Here is a 16,149-nt window from a genome sequence, read left to right as displayed (position 1 = left end):
TTTAACCCAGAAAGCCTTCTATTTTTGGAGGACCCAAACCTTGAATTTGATGCTGAATTTTGATGTCAGTATTTGCATCCACTTTATTGTGGTTGTAATCTCACTGATGATTTGCCTTGTAGTTACGGCCTGGACTCAGACCTGAAGAACCCTAAAAAATCTACATGACAAAAAATCCTGAACAAGAAAACTGTGCTCCAAGCCCACGATCTCTAGTTGAGCTACAGACATAACTATTTCCTGCTCCACAAGACAAGTTCAAGTAAAAACTTATGTCCATATTTGACACATGTTCTTGTGATGAACGCTATTTTTTTTTCTTAATATCCAATTTACAACATGTAATTCTAAGGTACTGGCAAATTATTCCACATTTTCTTTCCATGCTCTTCACACTGTTTCGATGTCAAGAAGGCTTGATAACACTCCAAAGTTGAGCTCAAGTGGTGTTTTGTTCTTTTTGTAAAAAAAGACTTTGTAAGTGGCCTAAGGCAGATGCAAACAGTAAAAGCACGTTTCAAAAGGTCAGTATTCATGGAAGTGTCGCTTACAGAGCACAGAATGACAAGCTTTTTCTCCTTTAGCAAAGAAAATATCAAAGTAGTAAAAAAAAAATCTGAGCATTAACTTGGGTAGCTAATCAACAAAGTGCAACCGAACATCTTTCAGAAAAAAAGATACATAAAGCAAATGCAAAATTTCTGCTGTGTAATGTCCCACAGAAGATCAGTCATACTTTTTTTCCCCACAAATGAAAAAATATTTCTTACCACTGAATCATCAATTTGAGAGATGCTATTGTGACTCATATCCAAAGTTGTTAAAGTTCTCCAAGTTGGGATAATGGCTGTCACGGGACAACTTGAACTTGCATCCTCTGGCTCCCACTGATCAAACTCAGAGGCCTCAGGCACCAGGATTTCCTATTTAAGACAAGCACACTAAAATTTTACGCTTACATCTTCAGTGAAAGCTAATAGTTTTGAAAAGAATCCAGACCACCTTATGTAAGTAAGGAAGATTTCTAAGCTTTACAATCACCTACATCAAAGTTGTAAGTCTTAAAGTGTGAGCTGACTGGGTCAGAATTATTTTAGATCTACAGAGAGGGAGTTCCAACACCAGCAGCCAACCCAAATTGGGGAATGTGGAGGAACAATAGAAGGACTGTGAAAATTATGCTACTGGATATCCCTTGCCAAATCAAAGCCCACAGAAAAGAATAAGACATATGCATTCAGTTCTGGATAAGAGAAACACATTCCAATAAAAGCAGAAACGTCCCTGTGAAGGGACACATGTAAACACTTCCTCCACTTAAAGCTGAGATTCTGAAAGGTTAGCAAACCCTTCCAGTTCCATGGTTTTTAAAGCAGAACCTGCAACAGGCAGTACAAAAAAGTACATGGACTCCAAACAGATATTTCCACAACACGCATGTTATTTTTCCATGTGCTTTGAACACTGAGTAGAAATTCACTCTTACCTTCATCGATGTTGCTGAAAATCGAACACTCATTGTGGCCAGAGCATGCTTTGATGAAGTCAGCCCTTTGATAAGCTTTCCCCCACAATGACTGATCTGTTTTAAAAAAAATTATATTACAAAGTCAGCAATGCTAGAACAGACAAATGAGACATGGAAGAGGCAGCTAAAAGCTTCAAGAACAGGTTCTCCACCAATTTGGAAAGTATTTACAGCACTCCCTTAAAATCCCCAAGACTTTCAGTACAAGCATTTGGTAAAGCTAAAGCAAAAAATTAGAGACAACTACAGAAAAGTGAAATTCAAATATTTATTTAAATAAAGCTTTCTACATGCCCCATGTATTTTACTGTTACCAAAAAGAGAGGTATCTCAACCTACAGCACTACCTGCAGACACATTTATTTAGGTATTACATGTTCTTTACTGTAAAGACAAAAGAAATGCCTAGGAAGTGAGGACACCAATTAGGCATTTAATGCACTAGTGAGCTAATTACAGACTAAGTTTAAGATTACAAAGTCTTTTTTTCTGTAGCTCTATTTGGAACAATGCCAAAGGTCTGCTACAGCCTCTGTCCAGCAACCAGGTCCTTCTCTGTAGACAGTCACACACATTGTGCAACCAGAACAACTGGCGCATTTGCTGGTGTCTCAGGGGAATCCCTCTAAACAGAGAGACACAGAGCTCCTGTCAACCTTGAAAAAATTACTTCTAGACTATCACAATTTTTGGACAGTGTTTACTACCAGATGAAAGTGTCAGTCTGGTGCCAGTCAATCCAAAACTTTTCATGAACATACAAAAACATTCAAGACCAAAACCCATTTTTCCCCCCCACATTAAGAATTGCTTCACCTGAAACTATCCATGCTCACAAGAAAGGGGAAAACTGATACTATTCTGCAATATCCTCTCTGCTGTATGTTACTCTCCCACTCCTCAGCCCACCGTAGTTTCTTTCACACATTAAAATGTCAATAAATTACTGACTTCAGGAACCCACTTCAGTTCATAGCCAACTCAGTCTCTCATATCAATGAGACAACAGTGTCTGTGTACTAGAAAAGGTATGGCATCCACCAAAAGTTGGCACGGAGTACACACAAAATTGGATATCCTCTCTCTGGAAAGATCTGAAGTGGTCAGGAAAGTATTTAGTAAAATACTCCTGGAACAACTTCTACCAGAAACCCCGTCACTCACACTGAAAACAGACCAATGAAAAATTTCTGCAAATTATCAAGCAAGAAGCACTATACCCAGAAGTGTACTTTCACAAGTGAATTCAATGTCAGAACATTTCACAAACATTTGGTGCTTTCCAAACGAAAAGTACTTTGTAATATGAGATCCCATTACAACCTATTTGTTAGATCCTCAAGGCAACGGAAAGCCACCCTGGTTTAGGTTTTGGGTGTATGCTGGAAATCCCATTCTTTCTCAAGACACACACAGTGCAAGCTATTCTAAACATGTAAATTTGGCATCCTTATTTCCAAGACTTGTAAAAAAACAGTTTCACAAATGAAACAGTCCTTCTAAACATTGCATTACCCCATTCTAGCACCAAATCAAAGCATACAGTTACCAATTCTGAGAGATATGCAGACCTAGCATTTGTAGAGCCTCTATAAAATTATAAGCAGTATCTCTATAGTCATACCTCTATTTGATGAAGCGATTTGAAAATTGACAGATCAAAAGGTAAGAGATGCTCCTGAATGTTACTGGTTCCAAAAGGTCCCCCCGTTCCAGTAACCTAGTGATCAATATTTAAGAACAGAGTTAGTGCACATAATCGAACTTGTCTGCATTTCAGACAGTCTTACACAGGCAATAGCACTAATACAGTAGCTTGGAAAGACAGCCAAAGTTCCAATTTTTCAAGTATGGAATGATTAACGAAACTTGCACATTAACTCTTCAGGAAAAAAAATTTAGTTGTTCCAGCTAAGTGCACTGAACTTGAACTGCCACCTTGTGCTAGTATTTTGTAGCACATGGGGCATGCAAAAAAAGATAGCATAGGCAAGACTGACCAAGGCTTCATTCTCAGCTGACCAAGACAGAGCTGCATTCACTAAAAACAACTTATTGAAACATCTGGATCCTCCAAGATAGAACTGTCTTCAAATTCAACTACAGGGGATGAAGTTCAAGGCATTGGCAAGATGGGTTTGAAGAAAACAGACACTGGTACACATCTAATGAAAATGCATCTCATATTTCTATGTGGCCACTGGATTCTGGCCTCAGAGCACACTGGCAGCAAAAAAGACAGGTGGTTTCATTTATGTTTGATGTGAAAATAATTTTGGGAGAAATCCCTAAGGTTTTTGTCTGGTCTTTGTATCTTACAAGCTCTGAAGGTGCTCACAAGCATTCAGAAGGGCTAGAAATTCTGAAGACAGGTATTTTTCTAAACAATATGCTCTTCTCCAGCCAGAGAATCCTCCATTCAGAGGATTCTAAACAGAGAATGGCAAAGGCAACTGAAGATCCACAGGAATACTAGTACAGCTGTGGTTTTCCTCCAGGGAAGCTTCCCCCGATCAACTACTATTTCCCCTTTGATCACACCACACAGTTAAAAGGAAGCTCTTCATGTTATAGAGGGGCTAAGTGTTTTTGAGCTGTAGCAGTGTTAAAAAAATTACTCGGGAAAAGCCCTTCCAATTCACTCATTTGGTAGGAAAAAACCAAATTGTCTCCACACAAAAAAGATCTGTTCTGAGGCCGTTTTACATTTATTCTGAAATGGTATTTTAGCTAGAAATTCAGGGCCATCTCATCTATGAAACTGAGGGGTTTGTTTTTGGTTTTTTTTAAACTTTCAGACACAATCAAAGATGAGAAAGGGGACAGGATTTATATACACATGCACATATGCATATGTATACACATACACCAGCCTACCCACAGTGCCCTGCAAAGAATGCAGGGTTGATTAGAATAATATTTATCTATATCCCCATTCCTAGCAGAAGCCAGTAAGATTCTGTGGCTGCATCTCTACAGAGAGCAGTGCTGAAAAGACCACATCACACAGGAGAATCAACATCTGTGTTAGAGAACTAGATGTGTATTGAAGGTTAGCAGAACAAACACCTGATTGACTTCTAAATGCTTGCAGGTGTTTACTATCAGTAAAGTTCTTGGGCATTCAAACTAGACTCCAAAAGTATGCCAAGTCTCCCAGAAGCAACATCTCCAGTACTTGCACAAGCATAGCTCACCTTTAAATACTTGAGTCTACAAGTGAAATCTAGAATATGACCTAGATCTGTTTTGGCATCTCCATTAGCACATGTAGGCTTCCCCTGTAGCAACTGTTGAGTGACAGCATATAACTGCAAGGGTTTGATGGTGAAGACTTCTCCAGCCATTAACAACTGCTCTCCTGAAAAACCGAACATGATGGTATCAAACACAATGCTGCAACGGTTACAAAAGAATAAATAGTACATGGAATATGTAATGTTAGAGATTAAGTGTTTGCCATTTATACTGTAGACTCATGATCGAGGTACCAAAACAACGCCCTTTTTTGTCTCTTTAAACTAGAATGGCTGAATTAAGATTTTTTTTTTAACACCAGAATATTCTAGGTGTTCAAATGGGCACTTTCATCATAGAAGCCTGAAGCTCCTAAGGCAACTAATGGCAAATTTCCCTCAACCTTAACATGATTGGAATCAAAGTTCATTTATATAAGAGTTACTAACTTCTTCTGAGATATCCTTAAGTTCTATAGCTGTTAGGACGTATTCTATTCAGAAATAGCAGCACCTGCCATGTGAAAAACAGACCTTACATCTTTTGCTATGCTGCCTAAAGGCAGAACTGTAGCAAATATCTTTTCTTGGAGAGTATGAGGACTTTCACCATACATACCAATGCAAACTCCTAGAAGAGGAAATGCATTATCTGATAATATTTTTACAACCCCATTTCATTCTATGAACAGTAGGAAACTGCATTCAAAAGCCTCTCTGAAGGCACCATAAGAGTCAATATGAACTACAGCAGTCAGAACACGCACATGTAGAATTCATATCTTTCTCTTCTTTGTTTTAGGGACATCAGTTTGACTTCATGGACAAGACAGCATCAGCTTTCATGATAAGCAGAGATCTCAGAAATATTTTGAAGATTAAAATTCCCTTTGGTTCAAGCAGGAGCAAGTCCAAGAGCCCAGCTGCACATTACTGGAAGGCTATACTAACATGCAGCTGTCAGACATCAATGATTCTGTTATCAGTGAGACTGCAGGCACTATAAAGTCAGAAAAGATTTCCTCAGGAGCTGCCTTAAAATGTTGCAAAATTTGCTGGGTTGGCCCTCTGAAATAGCTTCACCTAAAGTTAATTTTGTGCCAGAACAATCTGAAACAGCATGCTAAAAAACGCTTCACCTATCACCTCATCCAATTGGAATTATACAGTAACATCTAGCATGTCCCCCAAAACAAAATTAGTGTGGGTTAATCATTTCACATTACTCCTACTGTTAATGGACCTGTTAGAGCTGTTGCAGCTACAGTAAGTGCATTTCATATTCATCTGCCAGTCTCAGAAAAGTACATCCTTTAATTAACTGACCAGGTCTCTTGTTTCCTGAATTCTGGAAGAATAATATTAATCTAGATAAGGAAAGTGGTCTCCTTGCATTAACGCACACTATATCAAGACTCATCAATACAAAAACTTCACTACACATTACACTCAAACATACCAAGCCAGAAACCTTAACAAAAGCTTCTGATCACCAGTACCACATCCTATCCCTTAAGGACAGACTGGTAGCCCCTTTTCAAAACCTAAATTCACCACTTTCTCCATTTTGTTTCCAAAAGTAGCTGCACTACTGTTACAGCTCCTCTCAAAATACAGCCTGAAAAAAAGAAAGGAGGAGAGAAGGTCTCAGTCTGATATAGAAGATTCAGATCTCTCATTGTCCGGAGATTAAATATCACAGGTATGCACAGAGAGGAAACTGTTCCCAGTTAAATTCTTGCAAGTTCTTTACCTTTGTGGAAGAGCTCTTCAGCTAATGCAGCAGTGATCCCATTGATCTCCTGCAAAGAATAAACCATTGTAATCGAGGGTTATTTACATAATTATGGTTCCAATTTTTCAATGTGTACCTTTGCTAAGTCTCCCCTTTTTTGCTCTGTACAGGGCTTCTTTGTAACTTGAAAATACTTCATAAAAAAACTACCTGAAATTATTTAATTTCATATGATTTTCATTTCCAAGATGGAACATACTGAATTACATTTAAATAATCACATTCTGCACATATTAGAAAAGGGCAACAACAACTAGCACTCAACATTTCCTCAGAATATCACTCATACACAGAAAACTTTAGATTAACAGGTCTACAGGGAAGAAGAGATATAAAAAAGTAATTACAGTCTTCTGGACTTCAACTCTATTACACTTGCTGCAGAGTAATTCAAAAGCCCTTTTCCCCATCTCCACCTTCTCCAACCTCTTGGACCTACCCAGGTGCTCCACCTCCACTGCAGGCACTGACAGCTCCAAAAGCAAAGAAAAAGGCTGAAAACTCAAAGCAGTGATTTGTTCTTTCTAAATCTGAAGGCACACAAAGATCAATGCAAGTATTTCCCATCCGGGCATACTTCTCTCCACAAAATGCAAATGTAGTTAAAGTGCAACACAGTTTTCTCTCAAAGGCCCACAAAAGAACAAAATAAAATTATTTGTGATAGTGAAGCTTCCCTTAGACACACACATCTCATTTTAAGGTAGCTGCAAAGGATAAACAGATATTGTGGATCATCACAAAATGAATATTTGATGAGTTTACTTTGCTGACAAATCCCTCATGATTCATAACAAGGGAACAAATCCACACAACATCTGCAGCAGACAGCTCAGCTCATTTGATGAGGCAAGCATTTCAGAAAAGCACATTCTTAGTATAACCGAAACCCCACTCACTAAGGATGAACAAAGCCTCCACACCATTTTGGAGAACAAGCTAGAAGCTGCATTCCAAATAAAATTAAACAATTCTGACTCTCAGTTGAATAAGCCAATTACATTCATCTGGCATGCACAGACTTCACTGGAAACTATACTCTCTATCCCTTTCATCATCTGGGAGACAGCAGAAATTTTTTTCTGCATATATAATTGTAACAAGATTATGACTTGGACCATTCAGTGACTAGCAGGCAAAAAAAGCAACTCTATTCCTCTGTCAGATCTACAAGAGACCTCTGTCCTAGCTCTAAGTACTTCTATGCATCAAATTTACAGAAGTCCATTGTTTGCAGGTGTCTCTCTGAACAGCAGTCTGTGGGTACTCAGTTCTTTTCTTGCAAAAGCTTCTATCTGCACATTAACAAACCGAATCTGAAATTACAAAGTATAAGATAGTGCAACAAAATAAGCATCCCCCTATCACTGCAGACATCCTATTCAATGTCAAAGTAACAATGTTCTACATTGCTGTCACATGCAGCTGTTTCTCTTTGCTAAACTGTACCTGGCTTTTCCCTGTGACATACAAAGACTTCAAAGTGGTTTTAATGTATTTATGGTTGGTATTTCTACTCCATTTCTATTAACCAGGGAAATAAATAATCCCTACCGGAAATACTACAAATAATATACTACTATATAAACTAAAGAGGCAATATCAGGGATTTATAACAGCTCAAGCATGCACATGGGTTGCCTGGTAACAAAGACATTTTAAAAGTTCAAAGTTCTGCAGGAAGGTAATTTTCCAGTAGAATTGCTGTGGTAAATATTTAGCTTTTCTGCTGAATAACGAACATTTTTTGTAAATATTTAAAAGGACTCTGAAGTTCCAAGTAAGAACAAGTGAGTTTATGCCTCAAGCCAGACTCCCCTAACGCAAACAAATGCAGATTAAGCAACAACTTTGCTCTTAATACCCAAGCACAGCATAGAAACAGGGAAGCATTCATACCCAAATAATGCTAGTTCTTTGGAAAGTAAAAAAGGATGAACATTACAGCAAGAGAAAATAAAATAGCCTAACTGAAAAACAAAGAGGGACTAGGAAGAATTTCTGCCTGCATAAAAACCTTTGCTGAAGTTACAACACCAAAATATTAATGAAACAGATGTCATTTAAGAGACAGAATAGCCAGAGAACAGAAAAGCTATGTGACTTCCTTGGGATCAAGAAGTTTGCTCCATCTGAAGAGAACTGTACCTACATTATCACACACCTTTTTTAATACATTTAAAACCTTTACTCCATTTTAGAGGGCTTGATCATGACAAACTAGTGCTTCTCACTGAAATCTGCAAGGCAATAGCAACACTATGAAGTAAACCTTCTACTGGGTATCCAAGTCAAACTCTAAAGTCTCCCCAGGATGATTATGTTCATGTAACACAATTAGAATAGTTTTTCCTTTTTTGCTAAAGCTTAATTAACACGCCTAATGGACCATTTGCAACTAGTTTCTGAAGCCTTTATATTAAACCACTGAAGGGCCATCTCAGCACATCTTGCTCCAAAGCAATTACTGCTCTTCCTTTCCATTGAGTTCTCCAGTGCAGTTTCCTCTTTATGAAGTTCATTCTCGCCCTTACAACATGATGCCATACTGCAAAAAAGCCTAATTATACACAAGAGATGAACAGACAAATTGCAATCTGAACATGAAAGCAAGCTATTGCTTCTTACTTTAAGCATCCTTTACCGTAACGTTCTGTCTGCTGGCTGGAGCTATTTCTCCAGAGGCCACTCCATCATTGTTTCTCAAGGAGAAGCACCATTTTTCTTCATTTGGGCTACTAGAAACTGTTTCAGCATGAGCCACAGCTCTAACCATTAACCACCAAGTAGAGGTGGGTGTGGATCAATTATGCAATGTTCCTTCGGAGAGCCAGCACTGTTGACTTCAGCCTAACAACCAATTCAGCTCCAGATTTATTCACAGCTTCCAACTAGCCTGTCAGCATTTACTTTCTCCTCTTAAGAGTCCCTACCCACACTACTTGCCAGCACAGGATCTACTGCAACCAAGTGTCAAAAATCCTAAAAATATGCTTTGTCTGTTATATTGTGCAAAATGCTGAAAAACAACAGTTTTAGATATTTTGCAAAGATTCTACAATTCTCTCCAAGTCAGAGAACTAGGGTTACACTCAGGCCTCCATTCACATGCTAAAAACATAACTTACATATAAATGAAAGTGTAGGAAGTGTGACAAAACTTTTGGAGCAGTAACAGGGAATTTGACTAGCAGCGTTTGCAGGTAGACCTCTAATTCCTTTTGTCTTTTCTCCACCAGGCTTTTAGAATTTTTTCCAATAATCTTCTTTGGAGGTAACAGATTTTTATCTATTTTCTTTTCTGAAACAAGCTGAAAGACAAAGACCAGAGTTATTACCCAACTCACTATCTGAACTTGCACAAAAGATGCAACAGAACAAGGTTAAGAGCGGGTTGCCTGACCCTGGTAGGATCCAAAACCAAAATTCCTTCAGTAAATTTAGCTATTGACCTCAAAGTATTAAGTATTTTCAGAAAGAACAATTTATCATAAAATGATAAGTTCAATAATACTGTTTTCCGAGATAATTACTCACAGTACCACAGGGCAGAATTTAACTTAGGTGATAAAAAAACAGTAACTAGTGCATTTCTGCGAAAGAGGAGCCCAGTCTTGAACACAGTGGACTTTCCCTCGTTCTCACTTGTTGTTTTCAATCCGCACTGGTTACTAACTACCCTATGCTACTGCCTAAGGACAGTCTTATCACCCACCCCTCCCAGAAACGACTCTTTTCTCCAATCCAGCTTTTGGTTACCAGATCAGCTGATGATGAACATCTTTCTTGACAAAAAGTTTAATGACTCTAGGTTGAACTCCCCTCTTTCCAACACAAGCTTCTGTCCAAGGTTAAAGTTGTCCAGGCCAACCTCCCCCTGTTCAAGAGGGGAGTGTAACGGGGCAAGGAATATTGTTCATACAAAAAGGATTAGTCTGTAGTTCAGATGGTATCTGGCAGGTACTCTCACTCTTTATTAATGAAAGAATTTATGTCCCATACAATAGAACTACACAAACTGTACAATGTTTTCTAAGAGACCAAGGGCACAGTTTCAATATCCTTACCTTTTCATGCAGGTCATAGAAATCACTGTAACGATGTTTGACTGTCCACTGATGATTGCCAACACTGACCTGAATAATATATACCTGAAAGGAATAAATTAAAGTAAGGGAACTGCAAAGCATTTGTCTTAAAGAGAAGCTGACTGCGAGAAGTGTTGGTTAATGTAGCACTATCAAGTGATACTACATTCTAGTTAACTAAAAGCTAATCCAAACTCTAAGGTGACTTTGCGCGATGCAGGATGCCTAATCTCATTGACAAGGCTGCTCAACACACAAAAACATGCAGATGCCTCTTAACATAAAGCAATGGCTTTCGCTTTTGCAACCCAAAGGTTAATAACCAAGAACTTTAAACTACTTTTTTTTCCTGAAGATTTCTGCTAAGTTACCATTCATAGCTATCCACAAGCCTGAGACAGCATCATCCCGTTTTGAATCTACCAAGTTCCACAACAGGCAAAGGAACTTGGCAACCATCTTGCTGTCGCTTCACAGTTAAGCAGAAATCTGGAGCTTAACCCTTCAGAAAGCTAGACAAATCCTTTGGTTGGTTGGATATTAACTATTTTATTCCCTTTAGAGTTAAGCACACAAGACAGCTTGCTGAGAGTTACAATTGTAGTCAAAGAATCACTACCATCATCTAAAGCAACCCTATGTTTCTTTAAACAAAACTAAGTATTTTAGCTGTGCATGTACCAACAATACAAGATTTTCATTGTAGGTGACTTTCCAGGTTGAACAGTACTGGTTCTGCAGGAAACTCACCATCTACGTTTGGACATGCCAGAAGCAAGCCATCTCAAATTTTAAAGGTGGAAAATAAAACACAAAGTAGAAAACAAACGAGGCTCAGCAAAACCAGTTCTACAGCTACTCAAAAATAACGAATTACATAAACTGTGTTATCCAATCCAGCTATATTCCTTGGGGAAGAAACCAATTCATAATCAAATCTTGAAAGCATTTAATACAGTTGAGAACTTGCTTACTACCACAGATCACACAGACCTGACTCATAGCTGCTATGAGAATGATGCACATCTAGTTGCTAAACCCACTTGAGAAAAGCATCAACAGTTTCAATTTGTTACGTAAAAGGCCAGTTTTCACTTACTGTTAGCACAGACCAGCACAATACCAAACATTAAATAGAATACCACTTGCATTTTAGAGGATGAACTCTATCTCATACCAATTACATTTTTGTAAGCATCTGATACTAACTTGCTGAACAAAAACCAAGTCCTACAGAGAATTGAATCAAGATGTCCACTTAGTGCACACAGCAAGTGACACGTCAGTGTTGGGATGAGTACTGAAAGCACAGATGAATGCCTACACAGAAGTACAGTCTCAATTAAGGCCTGTGTCTGCTTTCCCATTGTGTTGTGAAACAGCAGACCAGGATCATTCACTGTGCCGGTGACAAACTAGAACAGGAATAACCTGAGCATTCAAAAGTACCTCATAACCCTGAGAAAAGCAAGGAGAGACTCAAAGAAACCAGATGATTAAGTTAGAACTAAAGTACTACATTTAGAAGCTGTAATAAAAAGACTAGTTATTTTTAAAAGTTGACTGTGCTAAATTACAGCAGATCAAGCAGTACAGCTAAATGCAATGCAGATTGAGTACAGCGCATAAAACCTCAGATCGGACATCGAAAATACAGTAAACATCACAGCTCCCAACTGACAGCTCATGAGATGAAGAAGGAATGTCCCTCCTCTCTGTATACAATACAGTCAGAGTAAATATATAATAAAGGCTTCACATCCTTTTGCTAAAATTACAAGCACTGACCACTTCTAGAAACACCGCACTGAGCCAAATGAATAGTCTGGTCAGGAAACTACCTGTTAAAGCGAGTGTTTACATGTACTGATGCAATTCCTTCACTTAAGTCTTTAAAAGGTGCAGCATTCCCCATGTAGAACGCATGGCAGTACCTATTCACCCCTCAAACAGCATCAGTATGCAGAATGGCAGCACATTATTTAATATCAATCCACAAGCTGCCATTATCTTGAAGAATAAATACAAATGCAATATGCTTATATGCTCCAAAGACTTGTTTCAATACTGATATCAACCATTTTAAAGCAAAAAACCTCTTGAGTTCCTAAAGAAGTTCGATATAAGTTCATCTTCAATTAACTTGGAGGGCACTAATATGCCAAGGCTGACAGTTTAACTTAAGGTTCTTCAAGGACTGCCGACCTGTCAAGCCAGCTGCTAGAAGGCACACATGGATAGATGATGAAATTCTCACACAGCACTGTCTCCCAGACATAAACTGCATTTCTATTGAGCAAAAATGTGTAAGTGTTTACATTCACAGGTTTTCCTCCTCCCCACATCTCTACCAAACTCTTCTGTGTAATGAATTTTGTATGTCTTTCTATAAGTCTGTTGTTTTGGCTAAGTTCTACTTTGTAAAGTGTTTAGCATACCTGCAGTGCTGTATGTTTTCATTATTTTCTAACCAGCCACTTCAAACTCTTTGCAATGAAGTACTCATACCAAAAAACAGCATGCCTGTCTCTCTAAATATTTAAAAGTGAAATATTTACTAATTTTTAAGATGCATAATTTTTAAATCAGTTGTTAAATGAAGAGCAGTGATTCCAGACTGCCTTCTCTTTACTGCCTGTACACATTACAAAAACCTGCCCACCTCACTTCACATGGAAAACCTGAATTTCTACAGTATCCCCTCACCCAGCTTCACACACTTCAGTGCTGTCACCTCACTTAACAGGTGACAGTGCTGCCCACAGACAGCCTGAGACACAGGTGTGACCACAGCCAGTAGGTCCCAAATTCCACAGCAGTGATGCAACCACATCTTCTCCCTGCCCCAAGTAGTCAGATAGTGTACACCCCTTCAAGGAAGCCACAGTATTTTCCTTAAATATCAAAGCTAGTATTTATATTAAAAACAGCTGCAAAAGACAGGAAAAGCATGAAGGCAATTTTAGACTAAACAAATGCATAGCAGGAAACAAATGAAGCACTGGAAGCCTTGAGGACATCTAGCTGGACCAGCATAGGCAGAAGAAATGCCTAGCAAAAGTGCTTATAACTTTTCTAACGCAACAGAAAAAAACATCAACAAGTGCAGTATTTTTTCCTGCTGGATTTATCCATACCTTGCCCTCCACCCTAACAACGCCAACAAGAATCACATTTTTTAAAGTACCTTAAAATTACAGAGAATTGTGGGCCTCCCTGATGTATTTTACAGGATTTAATCTCACAACTGTCAAACAGATGTCATTAAAATAAGTCTCCTTCTACTGAAATTATGAGCTCTGAAACACAGAGTACAATGTGAAGCACACATGCCAAAGAAAAACCAACTCTTTCAAAAACAAGGATGTAAATAGGAACACCGCCACCTTGACCATTATATGCTAATGGACAAAGAAACAGCTTGCTACTGCTATGTTTCCTTTCTCACCTTTACCAGGTTTGACTGACTTTCACCATCCAATTCCTTCACTTCTGCTTTGATACAGGTCTTTATCATGTCTTTAGCTGCCACTAATCTAATTTCAAACACTAAACACAAATGGCAACTTTTGTAAAACATTTCACCTTATGAATAATTTTGTAAAATATCTGTTTTCATTTAAAGATCTATTCCTACATTTCTAATGGTTTGGGTCTATTTCATACAAACTGGCTGCAGGCTTGGAGTCCTGATAAGAGTTTTAGGAAGCTTACACACACATAAGCTTAATGCCACAACTCCTTCACAACTGCAGCAAGAGAATCAAAGCTGAACCAGATACTGGTAAATCTTGCCTTTCAAACACCTTACTTTTAAAGCTCCCAAGAAAAATGGCATTAAAATAGCATGGTATTTCCAGAACCATAATCACTATAAAAGACATCTGGCCTTGGAAAAATAAGCTTCCATGGGCTTAGCTGCAGCAGCTTAAAATGTTATCCCCAACTATCAGCTCATCTGCTGAACACTACCTGCAGCAAAGTCACACACCTGAACTACAGCTCAATCGCGCACATTAATGGCACTACCAAAGGTTGGCTGTACCACAATACTAGTTTGCAGGCTGAAGCAGCAAAGTACCTAATGTTTTGCCTCCTATGTCCATAACTTCCAGTGGAATAAGGGGGATAGATAACATTTTGACATTTTCTCAACTAAATTTACCTGAATTTCTCATTCACTGGTATTACAAAATACTCATGAAAATTCTCAACACCAACATTAACATTGCTGTGTCTTGGTTCACACCTGAAATGGAAATTTCCAGTCACTATGCCACAAGCCCCACCATGCCTCTCCAGTGATCGGGGACTGTGAAAACAAACTTGCTTAGGGGATGAACCACATCCTAACACACCCAGTGGTAACACCTCAACAGCAGCAGTGTCATTTCTGTGATTACACATCATGTAACTAACATAACAGAAAGAGCTGAAGCAACTTCCAATAATTTAAGGTTCTAACCAACTCCTTCACTGAATACTCATTACATTTTTGTCAGTAAATATGGCTACTCACCACCTGACAGTCATTCTCACACAATGATGTTTCAAGGGTTGTCAGTTGGAAAGGGGTTAGGCCCTTCATGTGCTACAGCCATGTAAATGCTCTGCTCTATTAAAAACTCAGAAATTACTCTCCTGTTGCTCTGTTTTCTCTGGGTACCTTTTCAGAGGCAGTAACCTGAAGCATTACTTGTAACTATTACACAATTTTACAAATATTGCCTTCCTAAGACCACTGCTCCCCTTCCTCTTTTCTCTCTTAGGTTCCTACAAGAGAATGAAACCTGATGCCATTATGTACATTCTTAAAAAAAAATATCATTCAAATCACACTAAAATAAGCTAGGAGCAGAAAACATTCTTCGTTATATAATGAAAGGGTGGTGTGCTCAAGATGTTTTCTGTCTGCAATTATGCAGAGGCTTGTTTTATGATGAGCTTCTTCCTGAAAAACAGACCAATTAACTCTTGGTGCAATGCAACCAGTTAAAAAACAAGTTCTAAATCAGGAATTTAATTTCTTCCCCAAACAAAAATGCTGTGACCATATGTCTTTTTTTGTAGGGTAAGAGAAAAACTACCTATCTGAAATAATCTGACTTCCTCTGAAAACAAGATTAGCTTTTCAAGAGGGATTTTTACAGCTTTTTCTTCTGAAGGAAAGACTTCCGACTAGACCAGCTTTGAAAGATACGTTTACGCAGTAACAATTTTTCATAATCATATGCACACCCATACACACGCATATTATGTACAGATACAGACGGGCAAGAACACGGCACCTGCACCCTCAGCCTGCGCTCAGCCCCCGGCTCAGCCCCCGGCCAGAGCCCCCGGGAGTCGGGGCCGATGCTCACCTGCTCCTACCGCCTCCGGGGCCCACTGCCCACAACACGCGTCCCCCCGCGGAGGCACACACCGCTCCGAAACTTCGGCCAAATTCTTCCCGCTCTGGCTTTAGCGCAGGTACAAAACCGGGCCGAGCACCGCTGCCGG

At 38.9% G+C, this 16,149-nt stretch overlaps 1 protein-coding gene across 1 annotated transcript in view; it reads right to left on the bottom strand.

The window, feature by feature from the left end:
- The window catches only part of NISCH (nischarin), a gene marked incomplete at its 5' end in the record, with an annotated part of 29,071 nt that extends 14,175 nt beyond the window's left edge, over window positions 1–14,896 (bottom strand). The window contains 8 exons of the mRNA XM_010081035.1: window positions 771–923; window positions 1,487–1,582; window positions 3,153–3,248; window positions 4,726–4,889; window positions 6,518–6,566; window positions 9,688–9,870; window positions 10,627–10,738; window positions 14,813–14,896. Of these exons, the coding sequence (XP_010079337.1) occupies window positions 771–923; window positions 1,487–1,582; window positions 3,153–3,248; window positions 4,726–4,889; window positions 6,518–6,566; window positions 9,688–9,870; window positions 10,627–10,738; window positions 14,813–14,896 (937 nt within the window). The remainder of the gene's footprint in view (window positions 1–770; window positions 924–1,486; window positions 1,583–3,152; window positions 3,249–4,725; window positions 4,890–6,517; window positions 6,567–9,687; window positions 9,871–10,626; window positions 10,739–14,812) is intronic.
- Window positions 14,897–16,149: the final 1,253 nt, after the last annotated feature.

The sequence above is a fragment of the Pterocles gutturalis genome, unplaced genomic scaffold (genome assembly GCF_000699245.1).
Source record: "Pterocles gutturalis isolate BGI_N339 unplaced genomic scaffold, ASM69924v1 scaffold3379, whole genome shotgun sequence".
Classification (NCBI taxonomy): domain Eukaryota; kingdom Metazoa; phylum Chordata; class Aves; order Pterocliformes; family Pteroclidae; genus Pterocles; species Pterocles gutturalis.
Note: the sequence above shows the minus strand (reverse complement) of the source record. Positions and strands in the feature narration are given on the sequence as shown.